We start from the raw sequence: 18,588 nt of genomic DNA on the forward strand, positions 1-18,588 counted from the left end.
TTCATCAAATATTGAAAGATTCCAGTCTTTTCTTGCTTGTCTGTGTTGTTGTCTAAAAATCTTTTCTTCTTTTTTTTTTTTTGGTTTTGTAATTTACATAAGATGTGCTGTCTTTATTTCTGGGAGATCCTTCTGATTTCCATATTCGTCGCGCACACCTCATTTCATAATGAACAATTTGTAGGTTTGATCTTTTCCAGTAGGGTTTGAGATGGGGTCTAAATCTTCCATATGGTATATGTTGGTCTGCGGCAGATAGAAGTGAGGCAGTAATGTGAATAAGGTGTTGGTCAATATCATCTATGGAAGGATTAGTTACGTTGGATTTATTCAAAGGATGTTGGGTTGTTTCTGTAAAGTTCTTAAGGTTTTTGGGATCAGCAGATGACCATTTAGGAATATTTCTTGACATATCAGGTGGCAGAAGTTGAAAAATATTTGAGGTATTTATTTCACAAAGTAGAGGTGAATGGTCTGATATTTCATATTTGAAGTCGTTAAAGATTTCCTTGTACTTTACTTCACACTCTAGCCATTCAGGAACTAAAATGTAATCTATGATAGATTTGGAAGTTTTGTCTTTTGTTTGAAATGTGTATTGATTTTCCATCTTGAATATACTACACAAGTCTCTGTCATGCATTAGTTCTGTAAGAAGCTTTGACTTTGAGCTTGTGGTTTTGTTTATAAAGTCAGTGTTGAAGTCACCGCAAATAAGTACAGGTCCAATTTCACACAGTTCATCAAATAAATCGAAGACTTTTGATAATACATTTTTGTATTCTTCGAAATGTACATTTGTAGATGGCAGAATGCATCCAATTATAAACAGTTCATTTGCACCATAAGCGAGCTTAATACTCATAATTCTTTCACTACATAATCTTACACCCTGAATATTGAATTCAGTGGATTTGCGAATTAAAAAGGCGATTCCTCCTCTTGTAATGTTGTTTTTAGAAATACCAGGAGTAGCAATACTGTATATGGAGTTTGGGAAAGATGTATTTAGAATTAATAGGTTGTCCTTACAAAGCCAATGCTCAGAAATAAAGACTATGTCTGAAAAAGACGCTACTTCTGTTAACTCGGGTAAACAGCTAAATACACCGTGTACATTCCAACAAGATAATATCATGAAAGTTATTATTTGAAAAAATGGATTCATAGTCAGTCCTCTGAACGTCCCATGTCTGCATGATCGTTGTTTTCCTGGCGGGCAATCCAATCTCTAACAGAGATTGTTTCTGGCCAAAAGTCAGGTTCCTGAGTTTATGTTGGCACGGATAACGAAGGTTGGAAATTTCCTGCAAGGAGGTAAATACCATGAATGTTTACGTCTCGATGATCACACCATTCCTTTATGTCATCTTTCACCTCTTCATAAGATGTTCCTCTTGCCTTAATATTTGCCAAAACAATACGTCTGCTTTTCCGTTTTCCTCGAACGAATGTATAGCCCGTAAACGTTGATTTAGATCTGGGGTTTTCTTGTTTTTTATGTACCCGGTTGATGTTTTCTTTTTTGTAGTAATTTTGTGCACTTTCTACTCTCTTTGAGGATGCAACGCTTGTATATGTAGTTCGCTGATTCTGAAGATTGCTGTCATCAATGCTATCGTCAGAGTTTGACACTGGAGAATAATAGTTTGGGTCTGTTATAGGTGCAGACTGGAATGTATAATTAGTCCCAGTCTTTGAATGATCCATGTTGGTATCACAATCATCCTGTGTATTTTCCCTACTGCATGTAGGCCCGGCGTCTTTGTTGCTGTCCCAAGAGAGTTGTATAGGATCTGCTTGCATGTCCGCATCGTTCGTAGACTTCGCTTGAACTGAAAGACTTGATATTTTCCGAGTCGTCTGTTGGTTTCTTTGAATTTTCTTAATTTCTCTCATAATATCTGACTTAAGTCCTTTATCTTCTTCACTGTTTTTCAGTCCTTGTTTCAGGTACTTTATTTCCGACTTCAGTTGGGATTCTGAGTTAGCTAAACGGCACTTTTCTTCGTTGAATGATGATATCTCTGCTTGAAGTCACTGATTTCTTCGTTGAATGATGATATCTCTGCTTGAAGTCACTGATTTCTTCGTTGAATGATGATATCTCTGCTTGAAGTCACTGATTTCTTCGTTGAATGATGATATCTCTGCTTGAAGTCACTGATTTCTTCGTTGAATGATGATATCTCTGCTTGAAGTCACTGATTTCTTCGTTGAATGATGATATCTCTGCTTGAAGTCACTGATTTCTTCGTTGAATGATGATATCTCTGCTTGAAGTCACTGATTTCTTCGTTGAATGATGATATCTCTGCTTGAAGTCACTGATTTCTTCGTTGAATGATGATATCTCTGCTTGAAGTCACTGATTTCTTCGTTGAATGATGATATCTCTGCTTGAAGTCACTGATTTCTTCGTTGAATGATGATATCTCTGCTTGAAGTCACTGATTTCTTCGTTGAATGATGATATCTCTGCTTGAAGTCACTGATTTCTTCGTTGAATGATGATATCTCTGCTTGAAGTCACTGATTTCTTCGTTGAATGATGATATCTCTGCTTGAAGTCACTGATTTCTTCGTTGAATGATGATATCTCTGCTTGAAGTCACTGATTTCTTCGTTGAATGATGATATCTCTGCTTGAAGTCACTGATTTCTTCGTTGAATGATGATATCTCTGCTTGAAGTCACTGATTTCTTCGTTGAATGATGATATCTCTGCTTGAAGTCACTGATTTTCTGTTCGGAGGAGTCATAATTCACTGTTCGTCGACTTCAGCTCTGCAACGAAAACCTTTGTGATTTCCTATAATTGTTCTTTTATTGGGTGTAGCTCAGATTTCAGAATTTCCACAATATCCGAAAACGAAAAGCTTGTTGCGTCATTGTTCACCTGTTTGTCATCTGAATGTAAACTGGTCTCCTGTATATACACACTGTTTTTAAGTCTGTACCTACTCATGACTTCCTTTTGAAACTCGCATGTTGAGACAATACCTTCTCCAAATGCGTAGATATAATATACATCTGTAGCATACTTCTCTGAAAGGGATTTTCCTGTTCTTACTTTTCTACGTTCAGTCAAATATCCTGGTGGAAATTCTTCAAAATTTGCCTCTGCAAAGTCGTACATACCTTTCCGTATCTCATTGATATGTTCAGGGTTGTCATCATACTTTTCAATGAGGTTCTGCACGAACGTGTCCTTATCATATTGACCAAGATGTTCTTTAATTTCACTGTATATCTCACTTTCAATTTCCTCTGAGGTTTGGGTACTGTAGACATTGTCATTGTCATCATTACTCTCATTTGCATTTCCTTCCTTCATGTTTTGATTTCTTTGGATTTTTCTTGGTTTAGAATGCGTTTGCTATACTGCATATAACTTTTGGCCAAACCTGTATTTCTAAATCCATCGAGCGAGACTCCTTTACAACTGAAAGTTTCGTCACACCTGAGTGATTTTGTACGGGTAAACAAGAAACCGGTAACCAGAAGTTCATAAAAACTCCTTCAAAATTATTGCACATGAATAACTGAACCAATAGATGGATTAAGTAGAAAACAACAAGCAATCGTACCAAATATCAGCTATCAATTCGCCCTGGAAATGTGATTTTCAGAGCCTATATTAGTCCCGGTTCTCACCTGTCCAGCATTATCGAGGGGCACCATACAGGATCCTTTCATATACCGGTGTGAAGGCTAATAATCTCCTTCTATATACCGGTGTGAAGGCTAATAATCTCCTTTGATATACCGGTGTGAAGGCTAATAATCTCCTTTAATATGCCGGCGTGAAGGCTAATAATCTCCTTTAATATACCGATGTGAAGGCTAATAATCTCCTTTAATATACCGGTGTGAAGGCTAATTATCTCCTTTAATATACCGGTGTGAAGGCTAATAATCTCCTTTAATATACCGGTGTGAAGGCTAATAATCTCCTTTAATATGCCGGCGTGAAGGCTAATAATCTCCTTTGATATGCCGGTGTGAAGGCTAATAATCTCCTTTATATACCGGTGTGAAGGCTAATAATCTCCTTTAAAGCAATACAAGCTGTAACTGACGGTATTTTTTCAACTATCGAATTATTCACTAAATAATACATACCGGTATAACTAATATAATCCCCAGGATCTGAAGACAAATTCTGCAAAATAAACAAGGGAATATTGTTTGAGAGCACACCTACAATGAGCGTTTCGTATAAACCGCCATTGTGTCGTATACACGGACATTGCCGAACATAATCGGGTTGCTGAGACCGAGGCCATATACAAAGACGGGAACAGATGTGAGTAACTATACGTGTCGTTTGTTTTAAAACATTACGTTGTTTCATCAATGACTAGAAATACTATGTAAGTGTAAAAAGGTAATAATCACGCAAATGTGCCACTGAAATGAAATTTTGATTGTGAATTTTCTATAAAATTGGCCTGTTTAAAACTGTTTACAAATCTAACACGTGCTCAGTGCCTCTCTTTCGCTTTTTCCGAACTGGTGAACTCCAAGGTCAATGCACATCGGAGGTTACGAGCAGGAATTACTGACAGGATGACAATGATTCATGAATTTACATTTTTTGCTAATTTGATGGGTTTATTGCTTCAGATTCACTTTGATTCTATTAAATTATATATATTCAATCACATATATGTTGACTATTTGTTCTTTTATTTTTTAATTTATTTACCGTCAGTTACAGCTTGTATTGCATGTATCTATTTTTGTTTGAGCTATTTTATTATCAAATACTCATAAACTTACTAAATTTGTGTGTCCCTGCAGTTTGGGTGGTTGCATGACGTCTGGTAATTATCCTTTAGGCAATAAATGTGGCAAGCGATAAGCATTTGTACCCACCGCGTGAATACGAAAACATGTTTTGCATATCACCGTGTGTAAGAGTTCAACAAAGGGAAATAAGTATTGGGTAACTTGGAAATTGCATTTTCGTTGCACGCTTCAAATGAATTGATGATATCTTCAAATGATTAAAAATATATCAATAATTGAGTTTCTGCTGATTTGGCACTTCATACGCTCGACCTTTCCATAGCCCAGAAAAGTTTTAAACGTTACACAAGATTGGAGGCGAAATATATGGAGCGCCAAATTAACATAAACTCAAATAATTGAAGATATCTTCAATTATTTGAAGCATTAATTCAATTATTGCTCTCTTCAATTCAATTGATGCGCGCATCAATTGAATTAATGAGAGCAATAATAGATTTGATGCGCGCATTAATTCAATTGTTGCTCTCTTCGATTCAATTGATGATAGCATCAATTTTGTAGAAAAATTGCTCGCAATAATTAATTTAGATCTCGCTATGAATAATTTGATGATCTCTTTAATTCAATTTAAGATATCTTTAATTATTTACAATGCTTTTGTATAAGGAATTAATGCGCGCATCAATTCTTTTAAGGAGAGCAACAATTCAATTAAAGAGATCATTAATTCAATTGTGGATTTGTTGAATTGAAGATATTTTAATCATATAGTTGCTCTCTCTAAAAGAATTATTGCTCTCTTCAAATGAATTAAAGATATCATTAATTAAATTGAAGAGAACAATAATTGAATTAATGTGCGCATTAAATCAATTATTGCTCTCATGAAATGAATTAATGCGCTCATCAATTCAATTATTGCTCTCATTAATTGATTTAATCCGCGTATTATATCAATTATTGCTCTCTTCAATTAAATTGTAGCACGCATCAATTCAATTGTTTATATCATTAATTATTTGAAGAGATTTTTAATCAAATTGTTGCGCGCATCAAATGAATTGATATCTTCAAATAATTGAAGATATCTTCATTTATTTGAGTTTTTGTTAATTTGGCACTCCATGGAAATCAACTTTATATAGTCCGGATAAGAAATTCACATACAACACATAATATAATGCAATCAAACCTTTCTTGGTACAGTGTGGAGTAACACGTTTCTGTATTCAGATTCGAGGATTGTATGTCCATATTGCATCTTCAGCTTCAGGGTGCTGATTTGCTAATCGTCTAAACACATATTGTGATAATGATAATAAATAATTGTTATCCATGACGGGATATTATTACATATTGCATATGCAAATTACCCAATGTTTTATTTCCTCGTAACACAATCACAAACTGTTTGTTGCTACAGATTTGAAATGCATGCAATAAAATCAATTCAATTAGTTTGAAATTGAAGTATGAAAAAATGAAAATAATTTTGGTAGATGGGGTAATTGGGGTAGATGTTCCTCAGACCTCTGTACATGTACATACCATAGGCACTTGGGGCATGGATCATGATCATTTCACCCAGTGACGGATTTAAGGGGGCGCAGTCGGCGCCCCCACCCACCCCCCCTAAAACTTTCAAATTTAAGGTAAATCGTGGTATCTTGTTTAGAAAAATGTACTAAACGATAAAAGGAGCAATAATTTCTTCCACTCCCGGAAAAATAAATGACAAAATCTGTTGATTTCTTGAATTACTCTAATTTTTTTCCAAAAACCCTTAAAATTTGCATCATTTTATTAATTTCACCTTATAAAAAAAACCGATAGAAAATAGTACAAATGACTAAATAGGAGACATATTTCAAGCCTTATAAAATCTGTAAAATCCAGGACCTCCCAGACCCCCTGCCTCATAAAGTTGCCCTCCCCCCCGTAACCGCAATTCCTTGATCCGCACCTGCCGCCACCCCCCTCCCCCTACAACTATTTTTTTTCTGACCTGAGATATACTTATTTTTCTACTTATGTATTGTAAATATGTATTATTGATCATCCAAAACTGTTATTTTTCGTCTTTGTCATGTAATTAATAAAAATCATGTTATCAGTGATTATAAGGTCTTATAGATTAATGTGACTTTTACCAATACGTGACAGAGATGAAAAATAGCAGTTTTCAATTATCTGTAATGCATATTCACAAAATATAACTAGAAAAAATAAGTATATCCTAGATCAGAAAAAATAGCTTTGGGGGGGGGGGGGGGGGGAGTGGAATGATCATGATCCAATGCCCCAAGTGTCTGTGGTGCATACCATAGTTTTGATATTCACAGCAATCCTTGTTAATAGATTAATCCTAAGCCATGCAGCCTGACTAAAGGCAGCCCCTACTAATTCACTTCTTTGAAGCGAACTAGTAGGGGCTGGTTTTAGTCAGACTGGGCCTAAGCTGAAATATTATTTGTTTCCCCTTCTTGAACAACTGACCTGGAGAAATTGACCGGACTCAAAAAAATCTTTCATACAAAACAAAGTTGGTAGGTCAAGCTTGTACAGATCAACTGTGATAAAATCTGATTGTGATTTATCAACAGATTTTATTTCTTTTCTTCTTTCTTATGGTGTCTATATACGCATGTTGAAATCAGTGGTGATAGACATTAACAGCTGGGGAAAAAATATCGGTTATTTTCTCCCATAGTTTATAGCTTACCACGTAATAAAGTCACTATGTATTGCACTAAATCATAAAAACTTTGATTGGAAGGTACAGGCGGTGTGTATTTTTTTTTTTTTAGCGCTATTAAAAGATTTTCCTATTTGCAGTATAGTAAGCCTATTGATTAATCTCGGCTGAGATTCGGCTCAGCTTAATATTTGGACTGACGCCTTCACCGAATCTCGGAGCAGTCCTTCATAATTAATGTCTGGAAACTTACTTTCAGCTTCGGCCGGTTCTAGCAATTAATGTGCACTTAGTTGACACTTCTGCTTGCTTCAGATAAGTGATTTGACTATTAAACCAACTCTGTTTCACTAATAATGCTGCATTACTTACCGTCTAAGTATGTAACTTCCATAAAATAAACTACCACTAAATTTTCCGTTCAAAAGAAGACTTTTATGGTGCAATATTTTATCTCCCAAAATTGAATAGTTCCTGTAGTTGTTTTTTTAATTAGCGATGTACAAGTATGTAGAGATACTATGTATCAGTAATTTGATAAAACAGACTATAGGAACTCTTCAATTTCAGGAGATAAAATATTGCGCCATGGAAGTCTTCATTTGAAATTAGTCAAAAGTGACTGATTTCATTTTGGGATTTTCATACCTAAACAGTAAGCAATGCAAAATTAATAGTGATAGAAAGTTGGTTTAACAGTCAAATCACTTATCTGAAGCGAACAGCAGTGTCACCTAAGTGCACATTAATTTCAGGAACCGGCCGAAGCTGCAAGTGAATTTCCAGACATGAATTATGAAGGACTGCTCCGAGATTCGGTGAAAGCGTTAAATTCCAAATATTCAACCAAGCCAAACCTCGACCGAGATTTGACTTTTGATGAATTTGATAGCTAGTCAGTAGACTTAGTGATGACTAGGTATAACATACCAATCTAGCATTCATTTCCAAGCTAATCCCAACATTTATATTATATATGATGCACTATCCAGGTTTCAATATCATCGATTGCCTGTTCCATACTACATCGATTACAAATTCACGGATTATGTTTTGATTGGATGGTATTTTAACATTATGAATTTTGCTATGCATATTGTACATTTACAATAAATTATTGCAAGATGTGCCGTCGCCAAGTTCAATAATCTCATACGAACGAAACTAATTTTTGATTTAAGGATGTTTGCTACACCAGAGAATGAAAAGTGGAGGATGTGTACAAAAATATTTTTAAATTGAAAACTTTCAAATATACTTTATTTAGTCGAAAAATGCAGTTTTAGTAGAAAGCAATCTGCCAAAATATTTAATGTAGATCGACCCTCGTGTGATGTCATAGGCTTTTGCAAAAGTCTATATTGATTTAAAGTATGCGCATTCGTGATAGAACTATATTTTTCAAAGGAATTCTATGCACTAGATAAAATTAAAAAAAAACTTGTAAACTTTTGATGGTGAAAAAGTTTATACTTTCCATAGATAACCAGTTATTTAAAATGGGGAGGGGAGGATGTTGTCAAGGACAATGACTCCGGTACTGTTGACATAACAGATTGTCATTTTAACAAGTCTTCTTCTTTCTTTCTTTTTTTATTTTTTTATCTGGTTTTATTATTCTGATTTACAAAAAAGTGTCATTTTCTGATGTTGTCCTAAATGCTTCTGTTTTTGTATGTCAGGCATCTTAAAAAAGGTGGCAACAAATACACATTTTCTTTGGTTGTTAATTGAATTAAGCTATATTCAGTGGAAATTAATTACGTTTTTTCACTCTAAACCATTGATATTGATAAGTCCCAGCTGCTGGACTCAAACCCGCAATATAGATCGATCTACAATTCAGTAGTCGACGTGCTAACCTACTGAGCTACTCAGATATGTGGTGATTTTTTTTAAAAAGAATAGGCAAATATTGCTGATATTTGTATTTTAATCCTTGTTTTAAAAGGAAGCCAGTAGAGTACCTCCTAATCACATTCAAATTTTCGCTAAGCTGGATCACTCGGTTCACTTCGGTAGATTCCGGTGTTTGTCGAAGGATTTAATTGGTTTTTCGTCGACCAATCACAGAGACTTCCTCTCCGTACCGAATATTATTGTGGAAGGCAAGAAAGGTAAGTTAAGGGAGAAAAATCCTGTGCAATCCTCTATGTACGTATAGCAGAAACACACGCTAATATTAATCTTGCAACTCCAGCTTGTTTTGTGAAATTACATGATATGAATATTTTCAGTATTTCATTCTGATAGGGCCGATTTTTGTGGGGGTTTTTTTCTTCCCGTGAACGAAGCCGAGGCTACTGACGCCATTGTGTCATTTAGATTATCGTACAATGGAAATTTTATTTATTTGAGTATTAAAGAATCCTTTAAAACCTATTCACGCAATTTGAATTTTCATGTCAGCCCGTGGTGTACTGCATTTACAATGTCGTACACTAAAGGTGTAATGAAGCTAGAGATCACTGGCTGCATTTATTTGGCAGTCTGTGCGCGTTTTTAAAGATTAAAAAGAATTGAGAAGGTTCATGTTATAACTCATGAAGTTGATCGACTTTTTTGTTTGCTACAATTTGTTGTGTGTGTTAAACTTTAAGGTTTATTATGAAATGACGTGGTTCGAAGATTAAAGCCTTTGCTAGATATAAAGAAATAAACATTGAGTGTCTAATATATTGACTTGTGAAGTAAGCTCGTGTAGTTGGAGAAAGTTGAGTTTTTAACCAAATCTGTTTTTTAACGGATTGGGAACATTTCCCCTACAGCGAGATATTCTTGCGATAACGCAATTATCCCTCTCTAGCGAGAGTAAATGTATCTCTTCGTGCTTCAGTGTTACAAGAATGTCAACTTCATAATGACATTTACAAGAATTGTTCAAAATGCCATTTCCAGTTGCTCCATGTTGGGTCAACTTTTGAGTTCTATTCCCAATCAGTCTTATTTTTCCCTTAAATTTGGCAACATATTGAATTGTCGATGGATGGGAAAGCTATTTGATATCACGGGCACTGGAAGTTAATGTAAATATATAGTATGTGCATGCATAAAAAAGGAAGGGTTGGACACTCTTTTCGGGTTGGTGTAAAAACATCTTTTTCTTCGAATGAATGGCATTGGAACGAAACGAAACTCTACAGATATTGAAAGTAAGGCATGTGTGAACGATTCATCGTGTCAGGCCGTTTGAGAAACGTCCACAATAACCCAAACCCGAATTTGCCTCAAAGAGAGTGTCCTACCCTTCCTTTTTTATACATGCACATACTATATATTTACATTAACTTCCAGTGCCCGTGATATCAAATAGCTTTCCCATCCATCGACAATTCAATATGTTGCCAAATTGTTGGTTATTGTTGGGCCTTGTAAGAAATTGAGTAATCCCCAATATGAATAAACATATCTGTCCCATTTGTTGGAGAGAGAAAAAAGGAAACAAATAATTGATATAATAAGAACGCTCTTTTTGAAGAAGAAAAAAAAAACAGCAAATACAATAAAAGAACATATGTAAAGAGTTATAGCTCAAGTGTAAAGAAAAATGGTCTTGGCGAACATTTGACAGAGGGAAAGTAATATTGGAAAACATTTCTGAACATTGCTATAATGAGATGTATCTTCTTTTTAAAAAAAATGACTGATGATATTGGCAGTCTTTATTTTAAGCAAAAGGTGTGACAAAAAGTGAGGTTTTGATAGGACAAGCAGTTTTATTGTTACCTGTCTGAAGACAACTGAAATTAAGGTAGCTCCATCCTTGTGTGACTTGTCAATATTAATGGTTGAAAGTGTAAAAACTATTAATTTCCACTCGGTGTAGTTTGATTTAATTACCAAAGAAAATGTAAGGTGCCACCTTTTTCAATATGTTACCAAAATAGAAGAAATGTTAACAACAGAAAATCACACATTTTCATAAAACTTAAAAAAATCTTGTTAAAATGAAAATTTTTTAAAGTCTACAATATAGAAGAACTGCTAATTTATAAATATGTATAAATGAATTGTGGATATTTTCAATCTTCATGAAAGCATTTAAAACTTACTGGCCCCCTAAATTTTCATATGTTTATCACATACATTATGGAATGCATTGTAAAATTGTACAATTAATTTACTGAAACTATGGTTATTATTCGTATTCATATCCACCCTAAGACATCCTTTCTGTCGATACCAGAAAAACAACACCGTACACAGTATTTTCTCTCTCTTTCTTCGCCCGCAAACAACAAGACTACAAATTCACGTATTTTTCACAAACATGAAAACAGCCCAGGTGCACCTTAGGAAGTAGCCTTCTCTACTAACATCAAATGTAAATGATTGATAAATTCTATAAACTATAGAAATTGCATACAATCGGGGATAACTGCAATTGTCGAAGTTCATTTTAATTGGATAATACAATAAAGCAGAAGTTACCGGTGTGAAGTGCAATACAGAACGCGACCATTTTTGTTGTTTCAACAAGTTGTTCGTTTAATATTCACGTGATCAATGTACAAGTTATCTTGACATTTACAAGTATAGTTACCGTTTGTTTTTTTTTTACGAAATAAACAAACCACGATGTCCAAACACTTACTCTGTGATTTATTTTTTATTTTTATTTTCATGGTAAATTTAAGCAAATAAGACGTTTCGAATATCTTAATCCAACATTATGTTTAATGTGACTTACAAAAAGTCTACAAGCCCATCGGACTTTCTGATTTTTAATTTTCACTGACCCGACCGTAAAATTCACTGGCCTCGGTCTTCGGACCACTGAATTTTCGTGAAGACTGTAATTATGGAAATCATTGTATGATATAGTAGAGGAAATACTAGCATAGGAGTTACTGCCCTTGAAAATTTTGATAAATCAATAATTCATCATCTATGGAAAAGATAAACTTTTTCACTATCAATAGTTTGCCAGATATTTTATTTTATCCAGTGAATACAATTCCTCTGAAAGATATGTTTCAATCATGCTCATAGTATGATTTATTAAAGAATTTTGTCTATGACATCACATGAGGATCGATCTACCTTAAATTCAATTTGTCCATACTTGCGATTTCAAGAGATAATTTGGTTACAATATATATTGAATAATGCAACATCGAGAAAAGTTTTCAAATTAACTGAAATACTAATTCACTTTGACAATGTGCTCAATATTTCGTAATTTTTCAAATATTTGGAAGTGACTACTTTCCTCAAGTGTTGAAATTTTTTTTTATCAGACATCATGGCAGACAATGAGAATGAAACCGAGCTTTTGGATTATGAAGAGGACGACACTGAAGCGACTGCAGATGGAACTGGGGATGCCCCTGTCAAAAAGGATGTCAAGGGAACCTATGTCTCTATTCACAGCTCTGGGTTCAGAGATTTTCTTCTGAAGCCAGAATTGCTGAGATCCATTGTAGATTGTGGATTTGAGCATCCCTCAGAAGGTATAAATTTTTAACAGTTTTGTACTATCAAAATTTCACCGCCAGTACTGTATATAATGACTTTCTGCCAGTTTGTTTATATATAATATATTTAAAAATTACTATTGGTTTTAGTCCAGCACGAGTGCATTCCTCAAGCAATATTGTCCATGGATGTTCTCTGTCAAGCCAAATCTGGAATGGGGAAGACTGCTGTGTTTGTATTGGCTACACTTCAGCAGCTAGAACCTGTAGATGGTCAGGTAAGTCTTCAGTGTAGCTTTAGGGGTATATTATAAGACATCTGCACATGACTGCAAAGTTCTTATTGTTTGAAATTGCAATGAGGAATGCAGACCTAATGCAAGATGAATATAGAGTTAATTAGCAGTTTAGTTTCCATATCTGAAACTGTCAGTCACTCTATTACAGTATACTTCTGGCATGAAGCTTTGTATAAATTTGTAGTGTTCGGTAAATTATGATATGAATATTGAGATTTCTTCCTATTTTTTGTAGGTATCTGTATTGGTACTAGCACACACAAGAGAACTGGCCTTCCAGATAAGCAAAGAGTATGAGAGGTTTAGCAAGTACATGAACAATGTAAAGATAGCCGTCTTCTTCGGAGGAATGTCCATCAAGAATAATGAAGATGTCTTGAAAAAGAATTGTCCTCACATTATTGTCGGTACTCCTGGTCGAATCCTGGCTCTCTGTAATTCCAAACAACTCAACCTGAAGCATGTGAAACATTTTGTTCTGGATGAATGTGACAAAATGTTGGCAGCCCTTGGTAAGAATAACATTTCTTAATCATTGAACCATATATTTAATATTAAATATGTTTAGATTATACTCGGGGTTCCTTTTTATGCCATCTTTTATTCCTTTTTTGGAAGATTTTTACTGGTTTCAATTGTGTCTTATCTGCAAGAATTTCTCTCAAAGCAAATAAGTATAAACCTTGCATATTGAATTATTCATTAATCCTTGTATTTAAATTGTTTTCAGACATGAGGAGAGATGTTCAGGAAATTTTCCGCAACACCCCCCACGAAAAGCAAGTGATGATGTTCAGTGCAACATTGAGCAAGGAAATCCGAGCTGTCTGCAAGAGATTCATGCAAGATGTAATTAGTACCCCATTTCTTCTAGCTATGGCTGCGTGATGTGTTGTCTATTCGATATGTTACTAAGCAGTGTTTGTTGGCTTGTCAAGCAGTTTTCTCCGTCATGTGATCGCTTTGCAACCTTCTGTTGTAGAGCACTGACTTTGAGCACAAACTTTGTTTCTTTTCGAGATGAATTTAGATGGAATATGCCCAATCTTTAATAGGCTCATTATGTGAAGGAATCTCTTTTGAAAAATGATAATTGGTCAAAGTATGTTGTAATTGCTAAATTTTTGGGGGGTCTTGTACATGTATGTGGAAGAGAAAATTGAAAAAAATGAGTTGTGTAAAATTCAAGAAGGAGTATCAATGGACTTGCCAGTGTGGAGAGGTGCACAAGTCCTGCTGCTCTGAAAGCGGCAGGCAGGCTGCATCTCTGCTGCGCCATAAATCATCGTTGGACTCGTTAAATAGAATCTTGGTCTACCGAAAGTTTTGAATGTTGTGAGTCGTGAATTCTCCTGTACCTGTTGACCAGAGATCTGGAATCGGGCACATGGATGAGGAGAGTGCACCTTCAGAGTGGTTGTAGCGTTCATAAGCTGGTTATAGTTGTCCAATCCAGCAAGTATGTATTGGTAACTATAGAATGTCTCGAGAAAGTAAAGTATTTAAGAGTTTACTTAGTCATACCCTTACATTTTTATTTCCTTTTTAAGAGGTACCTGATCAGGGTACATCTAAGCTGATGTTTTTATGTATACACAAAACAAATCAGTTATCATAAATTTGCAAAGATTCCATAATTTGATATTCACGCCTTTTATACACTTGTCTTTTAAAAAAAAAAAAAAAAAAGACTTTTCGGTTAAATGTATATAACAGGTTGAAAGATCACAGTACTAAGATCACTGGCATTCTATTATACTTGATATTGGTTGGTTTGCAGGCCTTTATCAAGTAAATGCCAATTAATCTGTACTTTAGGAGGGGTCTTGAGACTCTTCATAGTTCCATAGAAACAGGATTATATTAATAAATCAATTACTTGTACTATGATGAGAATTGGTTGTAAACGTTAATGCAGCTGAAGCTGCAGTTTTTGGAATGCTCTCTTTTATTTTCAGCCCATGGAAGTGTATGTGGATGATGATTCAAAACTGACACTCCACGGTCTGCAACAGCATTATGTCAAGCTAAAGGACAACGAGAAGAATAGGAAATTGTTTGAACTGTTGGATGTTCTGGAATTTAACCAGGTGCAGCTTCTTTCATATATTAGTTGTGCATATAGGTGTTGGATGGGGAAAAAAATATTGGTATGTAATAGAGATTAAAATTCATGAAAAGGATATTTTTGTAGGTCATTATCTTTGTGAAATCAGTACAGAGGTGTATGGCACTGTCACAACTACTTGTTGAGCAAAACTTCCCAGCAATTGCAATCCATAGAGCAATGACACAGGAAGAAAGGTAACGTAACATTTCTAAACCTAGTCAAGTCTTAATTAGTAAGTGTCCAAATCCTGTATTAACCAAACTTTTAATATTTTTAAGGCACTGGTGCAGATATAATTTGGATTTACACCTTTTTCTCAATTCAACATTGTCAAAGTTAGTTGATTGATATCTAGTAACACTTGGTTTCAGACTGTCACGGTATCAACAATTCAAAGACTTTCAGAAGAGGATACTAGTGGCTACTAACTTGTTTGGTCGAGGAATGGACATAGAAAGAGTGAACATTGTTTTTAACTATGACATGCCAGAGGACTCTGACACTTACCTACATCGAGTAAGTTTGAAAATTTCCAGCATGTAAAGGAAAATTTAATTCAGTATAAAAAGATGCAACCAGTGTCTGTAGAACAGTATTTCTAGGCTAAACATGACATCCCTGTAGTTGTGTGAAAGGTATTGCAGATCAGAACTCGGGATCTGTGGGTTACTCGCCCAACGATTCTATCCACCAAGCTTCAATGATCGACAAACAAGTCAATTGATACATTTCACAAAACTTTGAAAATCGCCAATGTGATATAAAATATATAAGTCTTGGTTTAATGAATTTCCTGAAATTAGAAAGGAATATATTGTTTGGCATGTGGGAAAACCATGGTTGATCACCTTCATTCCTCTATCACCGTTCATTCATTCCTGCTCGCTCGTTCTTGTACATAATTAATGAGGCAATTTGATTGGGCACTCATAGTACACTCGAGCAAATTTGTCCAATCAACAAGACGCTTTCAGCCCAATCTCGGTATACAATTCTTGTGATAGCAAAGTTAAGTTAATGCTACCTTTTAAGACAGAAGAGTTCCATTACTATAATGATTACTTTGATTGGACGATATTTTAAATAAAATATTTATTCATGAGAACGAGCGAGTACGAATGAATGGACCCATGGGTGATGGAGAGAGGAACAAAGGGTTTCTGACGAATTGTTTTGGTCAACTGCTCTTGTCTTGACCCCTAGAAAGAAATTTTGAAGAGGTCGATCTAATGTCTTTATACCAAACCTTTATGAAAGTTAGTTAAATCAAAACTCACTGAAGTGAATCGAAGATCAAATCAAGCTTTAGTAATTAGTATCAATACTTTAGTTAACTGTTTAAGCTCTTGAAAATCAATGTATTATCTAATATTAAAGCCTTTATTTATAGGTGGCACGTGCAGGTAGGTTTGGTACCAAGGGACTTGCTATCACATTTGTGTCTGATGAAACTGACGCTAAAGTTCTGAATGAAGTACAAGAAAGATTTGAAGTTAACATCACAGAGTTGCCTGATGAAATTGACATTTCATCGTATAGTAAGTATTGGGTTGGGATGTTCTTGGGCTTGTGTATAATCTTAAATACTGCACTAAAATGACCAGTCCAGTGCTATTATAAAGTTAATAAGCATCAGAGGTGATTGGATTCTGGAGTCTATTTCATGACTGATCATAGTGCTAGATATTTTTTTTAAATAATTATTTTCTTATTTTTTCAGTCGAGGGACGTTGAACATCGCAGAGATGAAATGAATCTAGGAAGCATGGAAGATGGAACATTGTCATCAGTGCATATACTTGTGTTTTACATTGGAGTCATTTTTGGTGTCATTTCATTTTAAATATCATGCACAAGATTTGAGCATGATGAGGAACTATGTCGAGACAAACTGTTATGTAGAGTCTTTATTTTGTAGTAGACTTTTCCTCGAGTAAGAATCTGCACAGAAGGAACTGTGATAATTATGTTTTAGATACACATTTTGAATAAATTTCATTTTTAATTTTCGATCGCTTAAACTTTTTCATTGAATGGAAACTTCCAAGTAGATTTTTCTTTAATAGGTCACCTGAGAAAACTCAGGTGACCTATATTGCAATTGGTTGTCGTGCGTTAACAATTGAACATTTTTAACTTCTTGATAACTACCAATCCAAGTCTTATCATATTTGGCATGAATCATCTTTGGGACAAGGGGGACATAAATTGTAAATTTCAGGACTCCAGCACCCCTAGGGGCGGGGCCAAAATTGACCAATGTTCAAAAATCTCTTTCTCTACAACTGCACACATGCAAGAAAATCTAAATGCATAGTGATATAGAGGTGGAGGGTGTAAAATAAGTTTGTGAACATTTCTCCTATGTGGCCTATCATAGTAGTTAATATTGTCTATGTTCCTGCTCATGCATTCTCCACCATACCATTCTGACGGTACAATAAAGGGAGGTTTCATTTGGAGCAATGTGACTTCCAATTTGGGGAGACATTTGTTTTTCATAAAAACATTATCAAGATCTTCCATTTACATACTCTTGTTTTTATATTCTGGTACGGCGATATTTGTAGGTCAGTTCAGGTATTTCTTTTATTTCGTATCTGTCGCTTCAAGCTGAAACTTGCTATGTAGCTTCTTTGTGGATCACTAGATCATGTTGCAATTTCGATTCATTTCGACCTCAGTTGCAGGAATTTTGCTCCTTTGTGTGAGAAACATTTTGATATGGAGGGTTCATAATTAACAATGTATGGAGACTTGTTTTTGCTCAGTTCTTATTCTTTCGCATAAAACTGTCCAACACCGTTCTCCGTAACCAGTTGATGAAAGTAATAGATATGGTAGGCCAATGTATCCAGATGTGCAGAAATGTTTAGGATTGAAGGGGGTTTGGGTACATTTTTAGCCGAGTTGCGTAGCAAATCTCGGCTTTTTGGTGCATGTTTGTGAGACTTGCATAACATAATCACATACTGGAATCGGATTGTCCGTCTGTAGACGCAATGGTTTCCGGGCTCTAAAGCATTATCCTTTCCACCTACCGTCACCATATCATATATATGGACTACCCATGGGATGAAGATGTTCCCTATCGATTTCGGGGTCCAAAGGTCAAGTGCACTGGACATCGAAGTAACAATATGGTTTCCGGGCTCTAAAGCGTTATCCTTTCCACCTACAGTCACCATATCATACATATGGACTACCCATGGGATGAAGATGTTCCCTATGGATTTTTGGGTCAAAAGGTCACGTGCACTGGACATCGAAGTAGCAATATGGTTTCCATTTAAATTCTTTAACGGCTTT

The 18,588-nt window shown here is 35.1% G+C and overlaps 2 protein-coding genes across 5 annotated transcripts in view; one reads left to right on the plus strand and one right to left on the minus strand.

Annotated features, from left to right (window-relative positions):
* Window positions 1-3,697, minus strand: part of LOC130051546 (probable serine/threonine-protein kinase yakA) — a 14,719-nt gene extending 11,022 nt beyond the window's left edge. The window contains exon 1 of the mRNA XM_056153557.1: window positions 3,591-3,697. The gene's annotated coding sequence lies outside the window, so the exon portion shown is untranslated. The remainder of the gene's footprint in view (window positions 1-3,590) is intronic.
* A 5,759-nt stretch (window positions 3,698-9,456) lies between these two features.
* On the plus strand, window positions 9,457-17,289 carry LOC125680250 (spliceosome RNA helicase DDX39B). Of its 4 annotated transcripts, none has more exons than XM_048919685.2 (10): window positions 9,457-9,570; window positions 12,694-12,906; window positions 13,021-13,148; window positions 13,405-13,681; window positions 13,900-14,018; window positions 15,128-15,259; window positions 15,364-15,473; window positions 15,651-15,795; window positions 16,670-16,817; window positions 17,000-17,289. In XM_048919685.2, exons 2-10 carry the CDS (start codon window positions 12,699-12,701, stop codon window positions 17,011-17,013), a joined length of 1,281 nt encoding a protein of 426 aa, XP_048775642.1. In that variant the 5' UTR covers window positions 9,457-9,570; window positions 12,694-12,698; the 3' UTR covers window positions 17,014-17,289. The 4 variants fall into 4 exon arrangements, with proteins under 4 accessions (XP_048775642.1, XP_056011733.1, XP_048775643.1 ...); XM_048919686.2 differs by having other exon boundaries at window positions 9,533-9,607; XM_056155758.1 differs by having other exon boundaries at window positions 9,484-9,570; window positions 16,670-17,289.
* Window positions 17,290-18,588: the final 1,299 nt, after the last annotated feature.

The sequence above is a fragment of the Ostrea edulis genome, chromosome 2 (assembly GCF_947568905.1).
Source record: "Ostrea edulis chromosome 2, xbOstEdul1.1, whole genome shotgun sequence".
Taxonomy (NCBI): domain Eukaryota; kingdom Metazoa; phylum Mollusca; class Bivalvia; order Ostreida; family Ostreidae; genus Ostrea; species Ostrea edulis.

Excerpts from the sequence above, each read along its gene's own strand:
- LOC125680250 (XM_056155758.1), top strand. The coding sequence starts at position 12,699 with ATGGCAGACAATGAGAATGAAACCGAGCTTTTGGATTATGAAGAGGAC. Across the intron at positions 14,019-15,127 it reads GCAAGAGATTCATGCAAGAT|CCCATGGAAGTGTATGTGGA; the intron begins GTAATTAGTACC and ends TTTTATTTTCAG. Across the intron at positions 15,474-15,650 it reads GCAATGACACAGGAAGAAAG|ACTGTCACGGTATCAACAAT; the intron begins GTAACGTAACAT and ends ACTTGGTTTCAG.